At 49.5% G+C, this 19212-nt stretch overlaps 1 protein-coding gene across 7 annotated transcripts in view; it reads right to left on the reverse strand.

Annotated features, from left to right (window-relative positions):
* Positions 1-19212, reverse strand: part of LOC119964595 — a 405789-nt gene that overhangs the window by 323112 nt on the left and 63465 nt on the right. For 4 of the 7 annotated variants that reach the window (XM_038794278.1, XM_038794277.1, XM_038794279.1 and 1 more), the window contains exons 3-4: positions 10432-10528; positions 10200-10317 (exon numbers count right to left, since the gene is read on the reverse strand). In XM_038794278.1, coding sequence (XP_038650206.1) covers positions 10200-10317; positions 10432-10528 — 215 coding nt within the window. The remainder of the gene's footprint in view (positions 1-10199; positions 10318-10431; positions 10529-19212) is intronic. The other 3 variants (XM_038794280.1, XM_038794281.1, XM_038794282.1) reach the window with 3 other exon arrangements.

Raw genomic sequence — 19212 nt, forward strand, 5'->3', positions numbered from 1 at the left:
GGTGGAGGCGGCTTCGTGCAGGGGCTCCAGTTTGGAAGCCCTGGTCACGGCTCCTCTACCGCTGCCGCCGGCCAAGTACACCACCAGCCCGGTAGTGGTGGCGACCCTGCGGATATGGGGCCAGTGGAGGAGGCATGTGGGGGAGATGGGGGCGTCTCTTTGGGCGCCAATCTGCGACAACCATCGGTTTGCCCCCGGCAGTATGGATGGGGGGTTCAGAGTATGGCGGCGAGCAGGGGCGGGAAGGGTGGGTGATATGTTCCTGGAAGGGAGCTTCGCGAGTTTGAGGAGCTTGGAGGAGAAATTTGGGTTGGTAAGGGGAAATGATTTTAGATACTTACAGTTGCGGGACTTTGTTCGTAGACAGGTCCCATCTTTCCCGCGCCTCCCGCCAATGGGGATCCTCGACAGAATAGTCTCTAGGAGGGAAGAAGGGGAGGGCAGAGTCTCGGGTATATATAAGGTGCTCATGAGGGAGGAAGGGTCCCAGACAGAGGAACTGAAACTTAAATGGGAGGAGGAGATAGGCGGAGAAATGGAGGATGGGCTGTGGGCAGAGGCCCTGAGTAGGGTAAACGCGACCGCAACATGTGCTAGGCTCGGGCTGATCCAATTTAAGGTCGTTCACCGGGCCCATATGACGGTAGCTCGGATGAGCAAATTTTTTGGGATAGAGGACAAATGCGCTAGGTGCGCGGGAGGACCAGCGAACCATGTTCACATGTTTTGGGCATGCCCTGAGCTGAGGGGGTACTGGGAGGGATTTGCGGGGGTCATGTCCCAGGTGCTAAAAACAAGGGTGGTGATGAGTCCAGGGGTGGCAATTTTTGGGGTTTCGGAAGACCCGGGGGTCCAGGGGGAGAAAGAGGCCGATGCGCTCGCCTTTGCTTCCCTGATAGCCCGGCGACGAATATTATTGGCGTGGAGGGACTCAAAGCCCCCGAAGACGGAGTGGTGGCTTGCGGACATGTCGAGTTTCCTGGGGATGGAAAAAATTAAGTTCGCCTTGAGGGGATCTGTGCAGGGGTTCACCCGGAGGTGGCAACCATTTATTGACTTCTTTGCGGGAGAGTGAGCGTCAGCAGGGGGGTGGGGGGAGTAGAGTAGAGTAGGAGGGAAAATATGGCGGGTAGTACCGGTGGGAGGGGAGCGGGCTTGTGCAATATGTTACGATGGAAGTATTGAAAGTACGTGGATGTTTGCACATTTTTGCCTTTTTTGCTTCCTTTCTGATGATGTCTGTAACTGTTTATAAAGCCAAAAACTACCTCAATAAAATTGTTTATTAAAAAAAAAAGAGAGACTTGCGGATTAGCATTTATCTCCTAAGAACCACTCTTTGTCCATTCATCATCTGCAACTGCCTCTCAAAGCCCATTGACTCATGTCCTTGCCATAGCAATAAAGCCCAGTCCCACCCAGTTTGCATGATGGTTGGGCAAGACCCACATCACATGACTGATTGGCCACAGCTTTGGCCACTATACTACATCCTGAACTGAGATATTTCCTAAACATAATTCGAAGGCCTTGTGCTCAACTTGGAGCATGGCGGGGTGGGGGCACTTGTTAATAGGCACTTCGGCATAGAGCCAAGGATAAGGAGCGTGATCCTCGGGCAGCGTGACATGGCCACCTTTCTAAAGGGATATAGTTGCTTTCCCAGTTGAGCAATGGTGGAGCCAGACAATGGCAGTCATTAATTTTAGAAATCCATGTGCCAACAGTTAAACAGCAATCATTGGCACTCTCTCACAAGTGCTGCTTGAGTGGGCACAATTGCACGACTAATCTGATTCCAAGAATGTCCACTGAGCTGACATTGAATGGTCTCAGCTGCAACCAGGTACATACGATTGACATGTTTTTCCATTAGACTTTCCCTTATCTGCATGGCACCTTCAGAAGCAAACCCCCCCCCACCAAGTGATTGCATTAAACCTTCAGACGCTTCAATCTGTGATGACTCCACGCCTTCCCTGTGTAGCCCTTCCAAAAAGCCATGGTCCAGCACCAGAAGGCAGCCTCAAATATCCTGCAGTTCAGACTTGCCGTCAGACACACCCCCTGCCCTCTTCAGTCATCCCTTGGCCCCCATCCACTCACGCTCTGTCCTCCCTCACTCAATATGTATATTCCCCCAACTCATCCACTGCGTGAATCCCACTCCCCCCCACGAAAGATGTGGAGCTGATGAACGCTGCTTGCTCCAGCTTGAATGCACTCACCTCCGAGCTCCCCAAGAGTTCTGCTTGCCAGCTGCACGCAATTTGAAACTAGTCATACATGGCACCATTCTGACAGCAAGCTGCTGTTGGTGCATTAATGACCTAGGGAAATTATTCTGGCGTATGGGCCTGATAATGATATGCTTATGTATTACAATGATGTTCCTGACTGGGCTTGGGGAAACCCGCAAATAATCGGATTTAGGCATCATGCAGGAAGGGGGACGCCTCTATCAGACACCTGCTTTTAACTTTGCACCCCCCTCCCCGCCTTAAGGTCCGGTAACGGGTGGACAACCCTGGCCCCCTCACAACTTCTCTCACAACACCCTAATTTCCTACTGTTCCACCCGCCCAAGCATACCATACACATCCCACCCTGAAACCCAAAAAACTTGCTTTTTCCTGGAATCCCAGAACTTAGCTCTGGGAACTGCATACAGTCCCAGTCCTGCCCACTGAATCCGCTGTTCGGACTGGAGAGCTGTCTGCCAATTTGATTGGCCGGCAGCACTCTTAAGGTGGGACTCCATTTGAGCGAGGGGTGGATGTCCTGCCAGCAGCCAATTAATGCTCATTTCAGTGTGATATTGGTGCAGGACACGCAGAGTTGGCAGGGATGTGTTCCCCGCCAACTCTTCGGATGGTGGGATAGGATACCCCGCCATCCCAAAATTCTTAGCCATATCAGCTCCTGAGGGATCTTGACGGGGTGGATGGTGAGAGGATGTTTTTCCTTTGTAGAGGAATTTAGAACTATGGGACACTGTTTAAAATGAGTGTTCTGCTATTTAAGACAGAGGAGGAGCCATTTTCTCTCACAGAGTTATTAATTTGTGGAATCCTCTGCCCGAGAGAGCCGTGGAGGCTGAGTAATTGCCTATTAAAGGCTGTGTTAGATAGATATTTGATCATGAAGGGAATCAAAGAGTTATGGGGGCAGACAAGAAATTGAAGTTGAGGCTACAAATACATCAGCCATGATCTAATTGAATTGTGGAGCCTGCTCAACAGACCAAATGAACTACTCCTGCTCCTAATTCTTGTGTTCAGAAAGGCCAGGGACCCAGGTTCAGATTCAGCCTCGGGTGATTGTGTGGAGTTTGCAGTTTCTCCCCGTGTCTGTGTGGATTTTCTCCGGGTGCTCCGGTTTCCACCCACCGGTTTGCCCCTTAAGTGTCCAAAAGGTTACGGGGATAGGGTGGAGATATGGGCTTCCATCGAGTGTTCTTTCCAAGGGCCAGTGCAGACCTCATAGGCTGAATGGCATCCTTCAGCACTGTTAATTCTATGATAATTTCTATGGGGAGCACCTTAAGGGATAGATAGATAGAATTGAAGATGTTTGGAGAAAAAGTTCAAGAGTGTAGGCTCTGGGCACCATAAGGCCGGGCAGTCAAATGTAGGGTGATAGAAAATGGAGATGCGCCGGTGGAAGAAACAAAGGAATACAGAAATCGCTCAGAATCGTAGGAAGGAGGTAACAAAAGTAAGAAGGGCCGAGACCAGAGAACGATCTCAATACATGGTGGAAAATTTTAAATGTTAAATGCTCCTCTTGGGATTAAAAATCTTTTCACTGCTCTCAATCTCTTGACACCAGTTCTCCTGGGATTGTTTCCTTTCCTTTCAGCTTCCATCTCAACTCCGTGTAGAAGCTGCCTTCCCCACCTTTCATCAATCTGCGAGTGAGTACTCATTCAAACAGCAGCCGGCCAATATTACTGCAATGAGGCTCAATCATGAAAATCATTGGATGTACAATGTGGTAATTCCATCCATCATCTAGTCTTATTGAATGGTATGCAAAAAATTCACTCGTATTCACCTATCTGTCTTGCTCAACTTCATATACTTTAATGTTTCATAGAGTATAAAGTAAAAAAAAATCAAAAAGCGCAGTTGGAAAATAAACACCCAATAAAGCTTTTCAAAATTGTCATCCAGCTTTTCTTCAAATAATTTTGAAAATTAATTAATAAGAAATTTCCAGAAACTAAGGGCATAATCTACCCGAATAGGAGCAGAGTCCTGTAGCACGAGATTGGCTAGGTGGTTAGGAACGCTGGAAAGCACCCCACTGTCTAACGCCCATCCAGGTAGATCGGAGGCCTCAGCAGGGAACTCCCCGACGAGGCTGCACTTAGCCCCGTATTCTGCACTGAGGAGCTCCGCTGGCTGAAACTGCTCAGTGCAGCGAGAGATCGGGATGTCATTTTTCAAAGGCCCTGATGCGACCGAATCTCCCCATCCTCCCCAAGCCACAATTCACTAAGGAGTCTCCCCCCCCCCCCCCACCCCCACACACCACCCCCTGCACCCTAGGTTAAACATGGGCAAGGAAAGCTCCTACTAATTACCACATACCACCACCATCAGCTGATGAATCAGTACTCCTCCATGTTCAACACCACTGAGAGGAAGCGCTGAGGGTGGCAAGGGCGCAGAATATGCTCTGGGTGGGGGCTTCAATGTCCATCACCCAGACTGCAGCAGGTGGTGAGGAAACCAACAAGAGGGAAAAACATACTTGACCTCATCCTCACCAATCCGGCTGCTGCAGATGCATCTATCCATGACAGTATCAGTAGATGAGACCGCCGCACAGTCCTTGTGGAGACAAAGTCCCGTCTTCACATTGAGGATACCCTCCATCGTGTTGTGTGGCACTACCACTGTGCTAAATGGGATAGACTTCGAAAGGATCAAGCAACTCTGGCACAAAGGAAGATGGTTGTGGTGGTTGGAGGTCAATCATTTCAACTCCAGGACATCACTGCAGGAGTTCCTCAGGGAAGTGTCCTCGACCCAACCATCTTCAGCTGCTTCACCAATGACCTGCCTTCCATCATAAGGTCAGAAGTGGGGATGTTTGCGGATGACTGCACAATGTTCAGCACCATTCGTGACTCCTCAGGTAATGAAGCAGTCCATGTCCAAATGCAGCAAGACCTGGGCAATACCTAGGCTTGGGCTGACAAGTGGTAAGTTGCATTCGCGCCACACAAGTGCCAGGCCATGACCACCTCCCACAAGAGAGGATTTAACCACCGCCCCTTGTCATCCAATAGCATTACCATCGCTGAATCCCCCACAGTCAACATCCTGGGGGTTACCATTGATTAGAAACTGAACTGGATCAGCCACATTAATACTATGGCTACTAGGGCAGGTCAGAGGCTAGAAATCCTATGGCAAGTAACTCATCTCCTGATCCCCAAAGCTTGTCCACCATCTACAAGGCATAAGTCAGGGTGTAATGGAATACTCTCCACTTGCCTGGATGAGTACAGTTCCAACAACACTCAAGAAGCTCGACACTATCCAGGAAAAAGCAGCCCACTTGATTTCTCCCCGCCTTCCACAAAGATTTAAACCCTCCACTACCGATGAACAGTGGCAGCCGTGTGTACCATCTACAAGATGCACTGCAGTAACTCACTAAGGTTCCTTAGACAACACCTTCCAAACCCACAACCACTACCATCTAGTAGGACAAGATACCTAGCAACCCCACCACCTGGATGTTTCCCTCCAAGTCACTCACCACCCTGACTTCACTGTCGCTTGGTCTCCCTCCCTAACAGAACAGTGGATGTACCTACACTTCAAGGACTGCAGCCGTTCTAGAAGGCAACTCACCACCACTTTCTGAAGGGCAATAAATGTTTGCCTAACCAGCGACACCCAGATCCCGCAAATGATTTTTTTTTTAAACGTCCCCAGATTTTGAGACAAGTCTTCAGTCAGAGCCCAAATCCATCCGATATTGCAGCAGAGCATTTTTATTGCGTACATGTTGATACAAGAACAATATTCACAAATCATGACATAGGGAAGATTAATGGGGGCGGAACATGCACATCATACATAATATTTCTAGCATGTTACAAATATAGGGCTTGATTCACCAAAAATAATTCTCTGTCTGGTTTTGGGAACGATCAGTGGGGTGTTTCTCGCTGGCCCCACTATTCAAAGCACTTTGCTGGATGTTAATTGGCCTTGGCAAGGAATTCCCTGTCAAAGCCGCACTTAGTCATTTAGTCAAGACTAGTCGGGGATGGAGGCCCATTTTGAATGTCAGCCCCAATCTTTCAATGTCTCTCAGCCACCGTGGCCTCCGAAGTCCCCCACTTCACCCAACTTACCTCTTCCAGGGTCCCCGAGCCCCCTTCACCCCACATCTTATAGGTAATGCATCCCTGGGTCCCACCCCTGGTAGTCAGTCTTGAGCATTGCAAATCCCGTGAGAGGCCTCTTGCGAGATTCAACAGCCTCATCACACCAGGTCGGGCACGATGAGGTGGTTAAATGGTGCCCATAATTACTATTTCATTTGGAAAAGACAATTTCCACGTGTGCTATTGCTCCTCACATCAAAATTTGTGATACTGAATAAAAATAAATCAAATTGGAAACTTTCAGCCCATTACATGACATCACTGTGTTTGAATTTGAAGTCTTGTTACAGATTGGTATTAGAGAATTTCTCATATTTTCTCATTGAGCAACAGTGCAAATAAAATGATTCTATATTCTTTTATCACATTACGTGACACCTTTACAACATTGTCATCCAAATCAGCCAGTAAAGCAAATCTGAATTTCTCACTGACTGCATTATTACATCATTATTTTATGTTCATACTAATCTGAGAGTGTAAAATCATTGAAGAGGACTTCCACCATCATTAAATATCTGTAAAATAGTTCCATTTTGAAGATAATGGGTGCAACCTAACCGAATTGCAACAGAGTCCCGTGTCGAGAGTGTTTAGTCGGGTGTTTCCCGGTGCTGAAAGACCACCCTATCGAATGGGACTTTGCTTCTGGAGCCTCAGCGAGGAATGCCATGCCGAGGCCGCCCTTAGTCCTGTTTCCTACACTGAGGATCTCCGCTTTTCATAACTCTTCAGTGCAGGAGGAAATCTGGGTGCCATTTATAAATGGTGTCACGATCTCTAGACCCCTGGAAACCCAGATCACCTACCAATAAGGAGTCGTTGGGCCCCCCCTGGACCCCACCTCACGTGGGCAGGGCAGTCTGGGCCAGATTCCTGGCACACAATGCCAGCCAACTGGCACCAGCTTGGCACTGACAGGGTGCCAGGCTGGCAGTGCCAAGGTGCCCTAATGGCACCAGCAGGGCAACCTCCTGGGGGCCTCTGACACCTGGGAGACACCCCCAGTGCCATTCCACCTGGTCCCCGTTTGTGGGGACCAGTACTGAACAGCGTTGCCTAACGTCTCTGAGGCAAAGGGTTCGATCCCAGCACCTCAGCTAGATCAGGCGAGCTGCATATTAGAGTGAGACTAACTACTCACTCTAATATGCAGATTTGCCAAAAACTGATCCCGTCCAAAATGGGCAAGATTCAGATTGTGATATCTCATGAGTCGTGTTGAGCCGGGTAGAGCCCAGAAGAGATCTCTCCAGGCATCTGCCGGCTGCGACGCGCAGCCGATTCGCCCGAACTGGGGCGCAATGCGGCCATTAGGTTCCGCCCAATATTGCTTGCATCTATTATCCAATCACTTGTCAAAAAATGAGAAATTTCTAATAGGATTCTTGGCAATAGAGGCAATAAAAGCAAAGAGATGTTACACCTCGACAAATCATTGGTCAGACCAATGGGTGCTAAAGCCCTGGAGAGAGTGCAGAGGAGATGTATTATGATGATACCAGGAATGGTGGATTTTAGATACAAGGAAAGATTAGAGAAATTGGGCTTGTTCTACTTAGAGCAAAGATGATTAAAAGGTGACATATTGAGGTGTTCAAAATTATGACCAATTTTGACAAGGTAAAGAAGGATAATCTGTTTCCACTAGTTGGTAAGTCAGTGACATGGGGGTCACAATTTTAAGATGGTCAGCAAGAGAGCTAGGAGTGGGATGAGGAGAAACTTCTTGACTCAGAGAGTTGTTGGGATTTGGAATGTGCTGCCTGGGAGAGTGGTTCCACAGGAGGTTTCAAAAGAGTTGGATATATATTTGAAAGTGATGAATTTAGAGGGCTATGGAGATAGGGGTGGGGAATGGGACTAGCTAGATAGCTCTTTTGGAAGGCGGTGGAGACATGATGGGCAAAATAGCCTCTTCCTGTGCTGTAAAATTAGATGATATTGTGTTAGTACACAGTGATTTTAGTGAGCATTAGGAAGTAAAGGGTAATGGTCTTGTGTATATTTTCTTTCAATGATTTTGAAATTTGCATCTTCAGAAACTGACATAATTTTTAAACATTCAGATCAAAAAATGTAAAATTCATTTTGATTTGAGCATCTGGAGTGCTAATGAACTCCAAAATAGAGTCCAAATACCATCAAACTAGGAATAATGGTTCATCATCTTACTAACATCAATAAAGTTAAACATTTGTACTGGCACATAGACTTGAAGAATTAACTAATTAAGACTACAGTTTAAAATGGTATAAAAATGATCAGGCTTGCTGGGAGAATCGCGGGAGTGCCAGGTGATTCACGCCATGCCGCCCTGGCACCCGCACGCGATTGGCCCACCCACCCCCCCCCCCCAAAATGGCGTGTCGCGTTTTGCGACAGGCCGCTCGGATAATCCGGTCGAGGGCCGATTCTCCGGCCCAAATGGACCGAGCGGCCTGCCGAATCCGACCGGTTCACACCGCGCCAACCACACCTGGTCGCTGCCGCCGTGAATATCGCGCAACCGCTGCGTGTGGGGCCTGTGGAGGGCGGAGGGAGGATTGAGCACCAGGGGCGTGCTCAGGAGGGGTCTGGCCCACGATCGGTGCCCACCGATCGTCGGGCCGGCGTCTCTGTATGAAGCACTCTTTTCCCTCCGCTGCCCCGCAAGATCAATCCTCCATGTCTTGCGGGGCAGCGGAGGGGAAGACGGCAACCGCGCATGCGCGGGTTGGTACCGGCCAACCTGCGCATGCGCGGGTGACGTCATTTAGGCGCCGCCGGCCTAGTCATTCAGGCGGTGCCACTTTGATGCAAACGTCAAGGCCCGGCGCGCGAGATTGACGCGCCTCTGCTCCTAGCCCCCCGGGGGGGAGGGGGGGGGACAGGGGGCGAGGAGCGGCCTACGCCGGAGTGAAACACTCCGGGTTTCACTCCGCCGTCGGCACTTTGGGCGCGATTCTCCGCAAAAGTCGTAAAGGCTGCCGTGAAACCGGCCGTGTTTCACGGCAGCCTCCGCGCCCCCTCCCGGGACCCGATTCACCCCCCCCGGTCGGGGCTAGCATCGCGGCTCCGGGAAGAACGGCAACGCGGGCTTAGCGAACGCTTGCTAAACCCGGCCGCCAAGACTCACGGCGGCTGACGCGCACAATGACGTCAGCCGCGCATGCGCGGGTTGGACGGCTCCAACCCGCGCATGCGCGGATGACGTCATCGCGCATATGCGTCAAACCCGCGCATGCGCGGTCCGTCATGCCCCTCAGCCGCCCCGTGGACTGATCCTGCGGGGCGGCGGAGGGACAAAGAGTGCGCGGGAATCGGACCCGCTGCCCGCGATCGGTGCCCAACGATCGCGGGCCCATGCCACCCTTGCCGGCCGTGCCAATCGGTGGCATGGTTGTGCAGAACGGCACTTTGCGGCCGTTTTCACGAACTGTGATAGCAGGTGTGTTTAAATTCGTGAAAACGGCCGTAAAGGCCTGGGAAATCGGCCCATCGGATAGGGGAGAATTGCTGCTCGCCGTAAAAAAACGGCGAGCAGCGATTCGTGTCGTGGGGCGGCCCTGGGGGGGGGGGGGGAGGGGGGGGGGGGGGGGGGGAGAATAGCGGGAGGTCAGGAAAAATGTCGGGAAGGCCCTCCCGCTATTCTCCGAGAGATTTTCGTCCCATATGTTTACCTTTCTGAAAGTCAATCAATATAATTTAGACTATCAATTAAAAGATACATTTATTTCTGAAATCAGAAGAAAGTAATCGCAGGTTAACAGAACCAAATATATTTGAAAATACAGGTTACCATTACCTGATATCCTTCAGTACCTGGGCAGGAACAGCATGGAGTCTTTAATGCACAAGCAATTGGTAACGGTTTCAAACAAACATCTGAGCTTCTTCTTTGTTTGAAAACACGATGGTGTTTTCTGCAAATTAGCAAGAGAGGGAGAATGGTAATATTATTCATGCTAGTTCATGGGATATTTACATTACCAGTGTTTTTCTAATACAGGATGCATAAGTGGGGGAAAATTCCATACCTTTCTCTCCGACAAAGGCAGAAGATGGCAAAGCATAAAGCAACAATAAGAACCAATATAACGACGATTCCAATAAGTGAAACTGCAGTAAACCATTCTGCATGGAGAAAAACATAAGGAAGCATGGATAAGAACAGACAATTTGAACTTCAAGGGCTGTTCCTGCACATACCATGCAGAATTTACCTATCATTTATTGTAACCCACTAATGAATCAGTTGAGGGAAAATGCTGCAAATGACTCCCTTCCTCCTGATAGTGTGTGTATATCTGTTTCTGTGCATGATTCATCTGCATGCTCTGTTTGATGAAAATATAAACTCACTCATCAAAATAAGTATAGTCGTTAAACCATCAAAAATGCACATCAGCATCATCCAGCCAAATCCCTGCAGACTACTGGAACTTTAGACAAGTATAGAGCGATCTAAAGGTGCATAAAATTGTTATCTAGCGTGGCAATTTCTCATTTTCTGACTAAGTGTCAGCTCGGTCGTAAAAGCGGGGTGTAGCCCGTTGTGTCCACTGCCAGCTTTTCTCACTACATTTGTGACATTTAGTGGGGAGCCTTACCATGTTTTTTCAAAGTGTCAAGCTCAGTCCAGTTTCCCTCCCGATCTTAGGCCTCTGATTGAAAGTCACTATAGCAGGGCGAGGCCTGAGAGAGTTGGCACCCGGCTCCACAGAGATTGGTGTGCCATCTTTAAAGGTTGCCCCTATCAGGACAAAAGTGGAACCCTCATCTCCCAACGGACAATCATCAGGGGTTCCCCACCCCAACAATCATCCCCCCACCACTGCGGAAGTATCGCTGGCGTTCCCCCCCATACCTGCAAGTTCCCCACTAACTGCCCATTCTTACCCCCCCCCCGAGCTATATGTACTTTGTACCCACAGGGGTGCCCTCGACTGAATCTCTTTTTTAAAAAACTGTTGTAAACCTTGCCAATGTGATTTGAATAATTAGTGGGGAGGGTGGGAGAAATCATGTGGCAGGGGGCTGGGTAGCGATATTTAAATTTATTCAAATCCATTAAAAAGGGGTTCTTACCCTATTGTGAGATTCACAATTCTCACAGAAGGAATGCCTCCATACCAGTCTTAAAAGGTCAACCCCATTGTAAGTTCTAGATTTCCTCCCATGAGGGGAAACATACTCTTATCTTCTATCCAGTGTGATGAATATTAGGAATTTCAGATATATATTGTATTTTAAGTATGTGATAAAGCAAGGATTAAAAGCCTGGGTTAGAGTGTGCTTGTCTGCTGAAATCACGGGGGCGATTCTCCAATATGGAGCCCAAATGTTCGCACCGTCGTGAACGCCGTCGCGTTTCATGACGGCGCGAACCGGGCCCGGGTATGACCGATTCTGGCCTCCACAGGGGGCCAGCACGACGCTGGAGCAGTTCAGGCCGCTCCAGCTTCCTTTCGGGGAGGCAAATGGGCGCCGCGCCAACCCGCGCATGCCCAGTTGGGCTGCGCCAACCTGTGCATGCACGAGGGACTTCTTTAGCACGCCGGCCCCGACCAACATGGCGCCGCGGCCGCTCATCCCATCCGGGCCTGAGAATTGGCGGCCCCACCGATTCCAGCGGCCCGCGCCGCACCAAACGCGCCGGTGCAAATGGCTCCGATTTCCGCACCTCAGAAAATCGCACCCTGGCGTCAGGGCGCGTTTGCGGCGATTCTCCGGCCTGGCGCAGAGCTCGAAGAATCGCCCCCCCAGGTTTTAAAAGATACTGAGGTTGGAACACAAGAAAGATTTTGGGAGCCAGAGGTGCAATTAACCATTGTAAAAAGCTTGGGTTAATGTAATTTTGTTCTGATTAAGATGATTCACTGGGGAGTTAATTAGTTTTCAACTTGGTAAGATGATGGGTGGAGCTATGGCATCAGGCTTTTTGAGAAAGTATTTTGAGTTCAGTTCCAGATGAAGCTGGAACCACAAGTCAGGTTTTGCTCGCTATAGTTTAGTTAAAAAGAGATTAAGAGTATTTAAAACAGTGCAGACTTGTCAGAGAACAAGGAGGAGCTGAAACAGCTTTTGAAGACATACAGCTAGAATTTCTGCATGGGTCTGACAGGAGTCAGATCTCCAATAAAGCAGTGTCAAAAAATGTGTTTCTCAAAGTATAACTCTGTAAAGCAAGTATTCCTCTGTGCCACTGGGATTTAAGGTGGATTCAGAGCTGAGATGGTTTATTTTCTTGTTTAGATGAATAAAGGTAGCAATTAAGAGTGTTGTATTCACTGTACTGAGTAGTTTTGTTTAAGGGGTAATTGGAAGCTATTTTCAGGTGTGACGTTAAAATATTTTAATAGTGCATTAGTAATAAAGTTTATTTTAATATACCATATCTCTATTTCTTCGTGCAATCACTCCAGGAGAGAAGTATCCTTTCCTCACAGTCTTACAAAATTAAAATAAAATATTGGGTTTCTGTCCAGTATCTTAACCACTGTTGCTCGAGGATCATAATACTAGTCAAGCCCTCTATGAACATAGGTTTCAATAGGTTTACCTCTCATTCCTCTAAGCTTCAAAGAGAATAAGCCAAACCTATTCAATCTTGCCTCATAAGATTACCCTTCAATCAACCAGGAACCAACTGAGGCCAGGAGTTTTAGGATGGTGGGATTTCTCTTTGCACCATCCAAATTGTCAGTGGAAAACACATCCCTGCTAATACTCCCTGCCTCACAGTCAATTAACAGTTCAACAAGCTTTAATTAGCTGGAGCTAAGACATCTGCCGAGGAGAGGAGAGGAGAGGAGAGGAGACGAGACGAGACCTAGGGCTATTGGGGAGGGGGGCTTGGAAGAGAGATTGGAGGGCAGAGATGGGGAAGCTTCAAGGGGCCATACCTACCTGGAGTTTGTGGGTAGGTGGGGTATGGTGTTAAAAGGTGGCTGCTATGGAGGCGCACCTCCACCACCTCCTTCCTACTGGTTCATTCTTGGGTCTCCCCCTGACCCTGAACTCCTGCCATCAAATTGAGGTTGGGTGGGGAACCAAGTAGTCAATCATTGGCCACCAAAGGGCTTTAACAGGGGCAATGCTCAAGCATAAAATTGCAGATGTTAGGTCAGGTGGGTACCCTGTGCGAAGGCCTTCCAAACGTTTTTACAGTCTTTCCCTGCCTACTAACCTGACAGTGGGGGGAAAGTTAAAAAACTGCCCCTCGTGAACCTTCACTGATCTGACTTCAATGAAAGTATAGCTCTCCTTGAGCAAGATGTTTGTAGTAAGGTGTAAGCAGTACCTTACTTGTGGTCTCATTAAAGCCGTAAGCAATTCAGCAAAATTCCACTTTCATATACCATTATCCTGCAATAAATGCAAACATTTTATTTGCATTCCTAATTACTTGCTGTACCTTCAAGTTGACCTGCACTGTGGGGATTCTATGGGTTCTAGTAAAACCTCCCAAGACTTGGGCAGATGGCCAAAAACGGAAACATTGAACAGCTTTTTCAATCACCAAGACCACCCCCACCCCTGACAAAACTGTGTTATAAAAAAGAAAACACATGCAGCGGAATTCTCGGTTCTAAGTGTTGACGCCAGCACAGGATACGTGGACCTCCACAACATCAAAACTGGCTGCTTCTGGACCGTTTCAGTGACTGCTGAGGGGTTAGCACCAGAGCCACGTGGAACACAATTGATTCGAATGAGAAACGGTGCAGGATTCGCGACTGACATTCAGGAGTCTGACAAGCTGCAGCCGCATATACACACATCAGCCCCCACACACACCATCGCAGCCAACAAGATGGCAAAAATGAGAGCGGCTCCATGATTCACTGACACCGAGCTCGAGACCCCCTGGACGGGTGGAGGAGAAGTGGGCCACCCTGTATCCCGGCCCGGGAAAGAGGCTGCCAGCTGGCGCCTTTCGCCGTGCCTTGGCCCAGGTGGCAGAGACAGTAACACCATCCGGACCGGCCTGCAGTGCCGTAACATGTTTCACGACCTCCTCAGGGCGGCCAGGGTGAGTAAGCAGCACTGTGTCCCTGTCACCAATCCTCGTCCCATACCCCCATATCCTGACACCACACCAGAAGGGCAACGAAACACCCACACTGCACCACATGCTTGCACTCATAATAGCCACCAAAGCAGGGTGCCCTGGCCCCTGAAGCCACCAGCTACCCACCCCCTGGGGTGCATGCGTGGGACTGTCAAACACTCCACTGTTTCGTAAATACAGGCAGACCCCAGGGATTAGCTGCCGTCCAAACAGGTTTTGGGCTTCTCGAACGGACGGTCCCATCGATTGCGGAGCTGCAGTCGCAGAGCCAGGAACTACGTGAGGGGTTGTCGATCGGCATTCAGCACCTGCAGGTGGAGAGACCAACCATGTGCAGGATGTGGTGCCGGTCATGTGTGCCACGCATGCCAACACCACATGGGTGACGTCCGCGGTGGAGGCCTTGGGGGCTTGGGTTGCGGATATGGATCCGAGGCCTGGGGCATTCTGTGCAGGCGGTGGCCGAGGCCCAGGACAGGACTGCCATCTCACATGCAGCCATATGCCAGAGCCACCTGAACATTGCAGTGGCGCTCCTGAGTGTGGCACAGTCACAGCAGACATGCCTGAGAGTGTTGGCAGCACTGTCCAGGCGCTAGCCAACATAGCACAGATGCAGAGGGAGGTGGCCCAGTCCCAGAGGGAGATTGCACAGTCACTGGTTGCTGATGTGGCACAGACCCAGAAGGCGGTGGCACAGTCGCAGCATGATGTAGCACAATCCCAGACGAAGATGGAGGTAGTCCAGTCCCTGTGCTTCATGACCGTAAGCATGAAGAGCCTGGCCGAGACGGCAGCGGGCCTCCAAAATTGGCAGAGCCATGTGGCGGGGGTGCCTCAGGGGCTAGCTCCGCTCGCACCCTTGTCCCATGGAGTAACCCGGGAGCCACTAGGCACCCCGCTGGAGGTAGGGATGGGGTGATGGTGATGGGGCCTATGCCGGTGACTCTCACAAGGCAGGTGCTGGAACACCGCAGCATCTCGGACTCTTCCCCCTCCTGTCCCTGGCACATTTGGCGGGAAGCAGGCAGAACAGGGCAGCACCATGCCATCTGGGACAGTCAAGCAGCAGCCGGGCCCATCCAGGCCCGGTCACCCCAGAAGGCAGCCGCCAAAGGGGACCTGGGTCACAGGGCGGGAATCAAAGAAGGCCGCCTCCACTCCTGATGTACTGTTGGGGATCCAATGAGACATAACATTGGGGCCCGCAACGCCAGAAAATTAGACACCAGTTAAGTTGGCACAGATGCAGGGCACAGTTTAGCGATAGGGCTAGGGCACAAATCTGCATACATGTTGTCGCATTAAACACCTGTTCACAATGTTACAACCTGCCTCGGTGCTCCAGAAGATGGGTGTGAAGGGTGGGCTGGTCTGGGCAGGCCGCAAAGGGATCAGGGAAATTGGCGGATGTTGGGGTACAGTTCAACCAGCACTCGCCGATCCAGTGTTCCACTCCATCCCATCCCATCCCTCATCTCCGCCAACCCAGGGACTCGATGGAACAGTGGGATGGAATGGCCAGCTCGCATGCAGAGATCATCCAGGTGGACAGTGGAAAGTGCTATGATGGGCATGAGTCAGACATGGTCAAACGATGCGGAGTACCAGAGCTCCTCGCAAAGGAGATTGTCATCATCCTCCATCCCATGGACCAGACCTGCTGTTATTGCCAACCCAGGGCCCGCACCCCTGTAGTGCAGCAAGTTGGCCCTGGCGCACACATCATGCGGCCTCCCTTACCTGCCTGTGCCCCATGTCCAGCCCATCTTCACCCTGCCCTGCACCTTCCTCATCCGATGAGGACTGGTGTTCATCCTCCTCCAGCATGTAATCACTCTGCTGTGCGATGTTGTGGAGAACACAGCAGGCCGCAATGATGCAGGCGACCCTCCCAGCATCATACTGAATGGCCTCTCCAGAACTGTCCAGGCACATGAATCGCATTTCAGGGTGTCGAAGCACTCCTCGATCTCGCCCCTCTTCACTGCGTGGGCATCATTATAGCGGGTCTCCTCGTTGTAGCAGGTCTCCGAATCCATCTGTGGCCTTCGGATAGCTGTCGTCAGCCACGACCGCAGCAGATAACCCCTGTCACCCAGGAGCAAAATCCCCAGCCGAGGGTGCGCCTCGAAGAGGCCGGGAATCGTCAAGTGTGGCAGAATGAAGGTGTCATGCACACTGTTGGGTATCGGGCGCAGGCGTGCATGACCCACATCTGATGGTCGCACACCAGCTGCATGCTCATAGAATAGTAGATATCATCCATCGATGATATTGTTTACAGGCATATCACCACAGCGGTAGTTTCACGATTTTTAATAGCAGAAGTGAATCTCACTGTTGGGAATTCACCTCGGTGGAGGCGGAGAATCGAGGAGGCTCTCGAGAATACCGGGTCAAGCCCACAATAATATACCACGATGTTCACCATACATGCGAGTGGAGCGCATTGACGCCGGTGTCGAGGCATCGGAGAATTGCGATTTGGCGGGAAACCAGCACCCGCCACGATATCAGCGTCAAAAACGATTCCCCGCCCAATCAAATTTCCCAATTTCGGTGTTAGCCGACGGAGAATCCCGTCCATGGACAACAACAGTCAAAAAAAGCTTGGATACAGACAGGTCATGTAGCGCATCAACTCCATACTCCCAGAACGCCTTGATCCATTGTAATTTGCATACTGCTGCAACAGGTCCACCGCAGATGCCATCTCCCTGGCCCTACATTCATCCCTAGAGCATCTCGACAACAAGGACTCCGATATTTATTGACTACAGCTCCGCCTTCAACACCATAATCCCAGCCAAGCTTATAACTAAGCTCCAAAACCTAGGACTTGGCTCCTCACTCTGCAACTGGATCCTCAACTTTCTGACCCACAGACCACAATCAGTAAGAATAAACAACACCTCCTCCACGACAGTCCTCACAACCGGGGCCCCGCAAGTGTGCGTACTTAGCCCCCTACTATACTCCCTGTACACACACGACTGTGGGGCAAAATTTGGTTCCAACTCCATCTGCAAGTTTGTTGACGACACAACCATAGTGGGCCAGATCTCGAATGATGACGAGTGAAAATACAGGAGGGAGATAGAGAACCTAGTGGAGTGATGCAACGACAACAATCTGTCCCTCAATGCCAGCAGAACTAAAGAGCTGGTCATTGACTTCAGGAAGTAAAGTATTGTACACACCACTGTCTGCATCAACAGGGCCGAGGTGGAGATGGTTAACAGCTTCAAATTCTTAGGGGTGCTCATCACCAAAAATCTGTCCTGTTCCGCCCATGTCGACACTACCACCAAGAAAGCACAACAGCGCCTATACATCCTCAGGAAACTAAGGAAATTCTGCATGTCCACATTAACTCTTACCAACTTCTATAGATGCACCATAGAAAGCATCCTATCTGGCTGTATCACAGCCTGGTATGGCGACTCTCGGCCCAGGACCACAAGAAACTTCAGAGAGTCGTGAACACAGCCTAGTCCATGACACAAACCTGCCTCCCATCCATTGACTCCATCTACAACTCCCGCTGCCTGGAGAAAGCGGGCAGCATAATCAAAGACCCCTCCCACCCGGCCTATTCACTCTTCCAACTTCTTCCATTGGGCAGGAGATACAAAAGTCTGAGAACACGCACGAACAGACTCAAAAGCAGCTTCTTCCCCGCTGTTACCAGACTCCTAAACGACCATCTTATGAACTGACCTGATTAATACTACACCCCTGTAAGCTTCACCCGATGCCGGTGTTTATTTATTTACATTGTGTTGCCCTATTATATATTTTCTTCCTTGTGTTGCCCTATTATGTATTTTCTTTATTTTCGTTTCTTTTCATGTACTAATGATCTGGTTGAACTGCTCGCAGAAAAATACTTTTCACTGTACCTCGGCACACATGACAATAAATCAAATCCGATTTCTACAGTAGTAACTTTCAAAGAAAAACGAAGGGCAACAAAAGAAGCTGGATTGCCTAAAATATTTTTCTTCCTCCACCCCAAATCTCTGTATTTTTTACATTTACATACAAAATAATTAATTGACCAATATAAAAGAAGAAAGCCACTGGAAAGGTCTTTTTTTCCCCTTTTTTGTGTGGCTATTGTTGTTCCAGCAGTACTTTGTTAACTTGAAAGCCAGGCCCATGTGGAGGGTTTTAGAATGAAAAGAAAAGATATTTAAAAAAAGAGTTGGGACATCATATACATAAATAAATAAGCTGCAAGTGTGAAAGTGAACAATTTCTGTTGCCGTGAGATGCCACCTTCACTCTCAAACCCCGGCTTTTTCTCAGTTTCCCTCCCTCTTTTACTTCCTCACTTCCCTCTCCCATTCCCTCTGTCGCACACAGAGCAGAGCCATTTTAGCTGCACTACATGTGACCATCTTGGCCTCCCTCCCTCATCCAGATCCATAAATATCAATGCCAGGGTCCGAACTCTCTTTTTTCTTTAATGTTGAAATAGGAGAGTTGCTGTAACTGTGAGAGGAGTAGGTGATGGGAAACAAACTTTATTTATAGATTTTTTTTTAAATGATTAACCTCAGAGCATGCCTCCTGGTGTCTTCCATAAGCAGCAGCTCTCCCTTTCTCCCTCAAAAACGTACAACACTAAAAGGATTTTGAGGAATATTTCAAATGGAAAAAAGTGCCAACTGTCCATTAACTACCAAGTTCTGAGGATCTGCTCTGATGAGAATTATTTCCAACTCTAACGGTTTCC

The sequence above is a fragment of the Scyliorhinus canicula genome, chromosome 4 (genome assembly GCF_902713615.1).
Source record: "Scyliorhinus canicula chromosome 4, sScyCan1.1, whole genome shotgun sequence".
NCBI classification, from domain to species: Eukaryota; Metazoa; Chordata; class Chondrichthyes; order Carcharhiniformes; family Scyliorhinidae; genus Scyliorhinus; species Scyliorhinus canicula.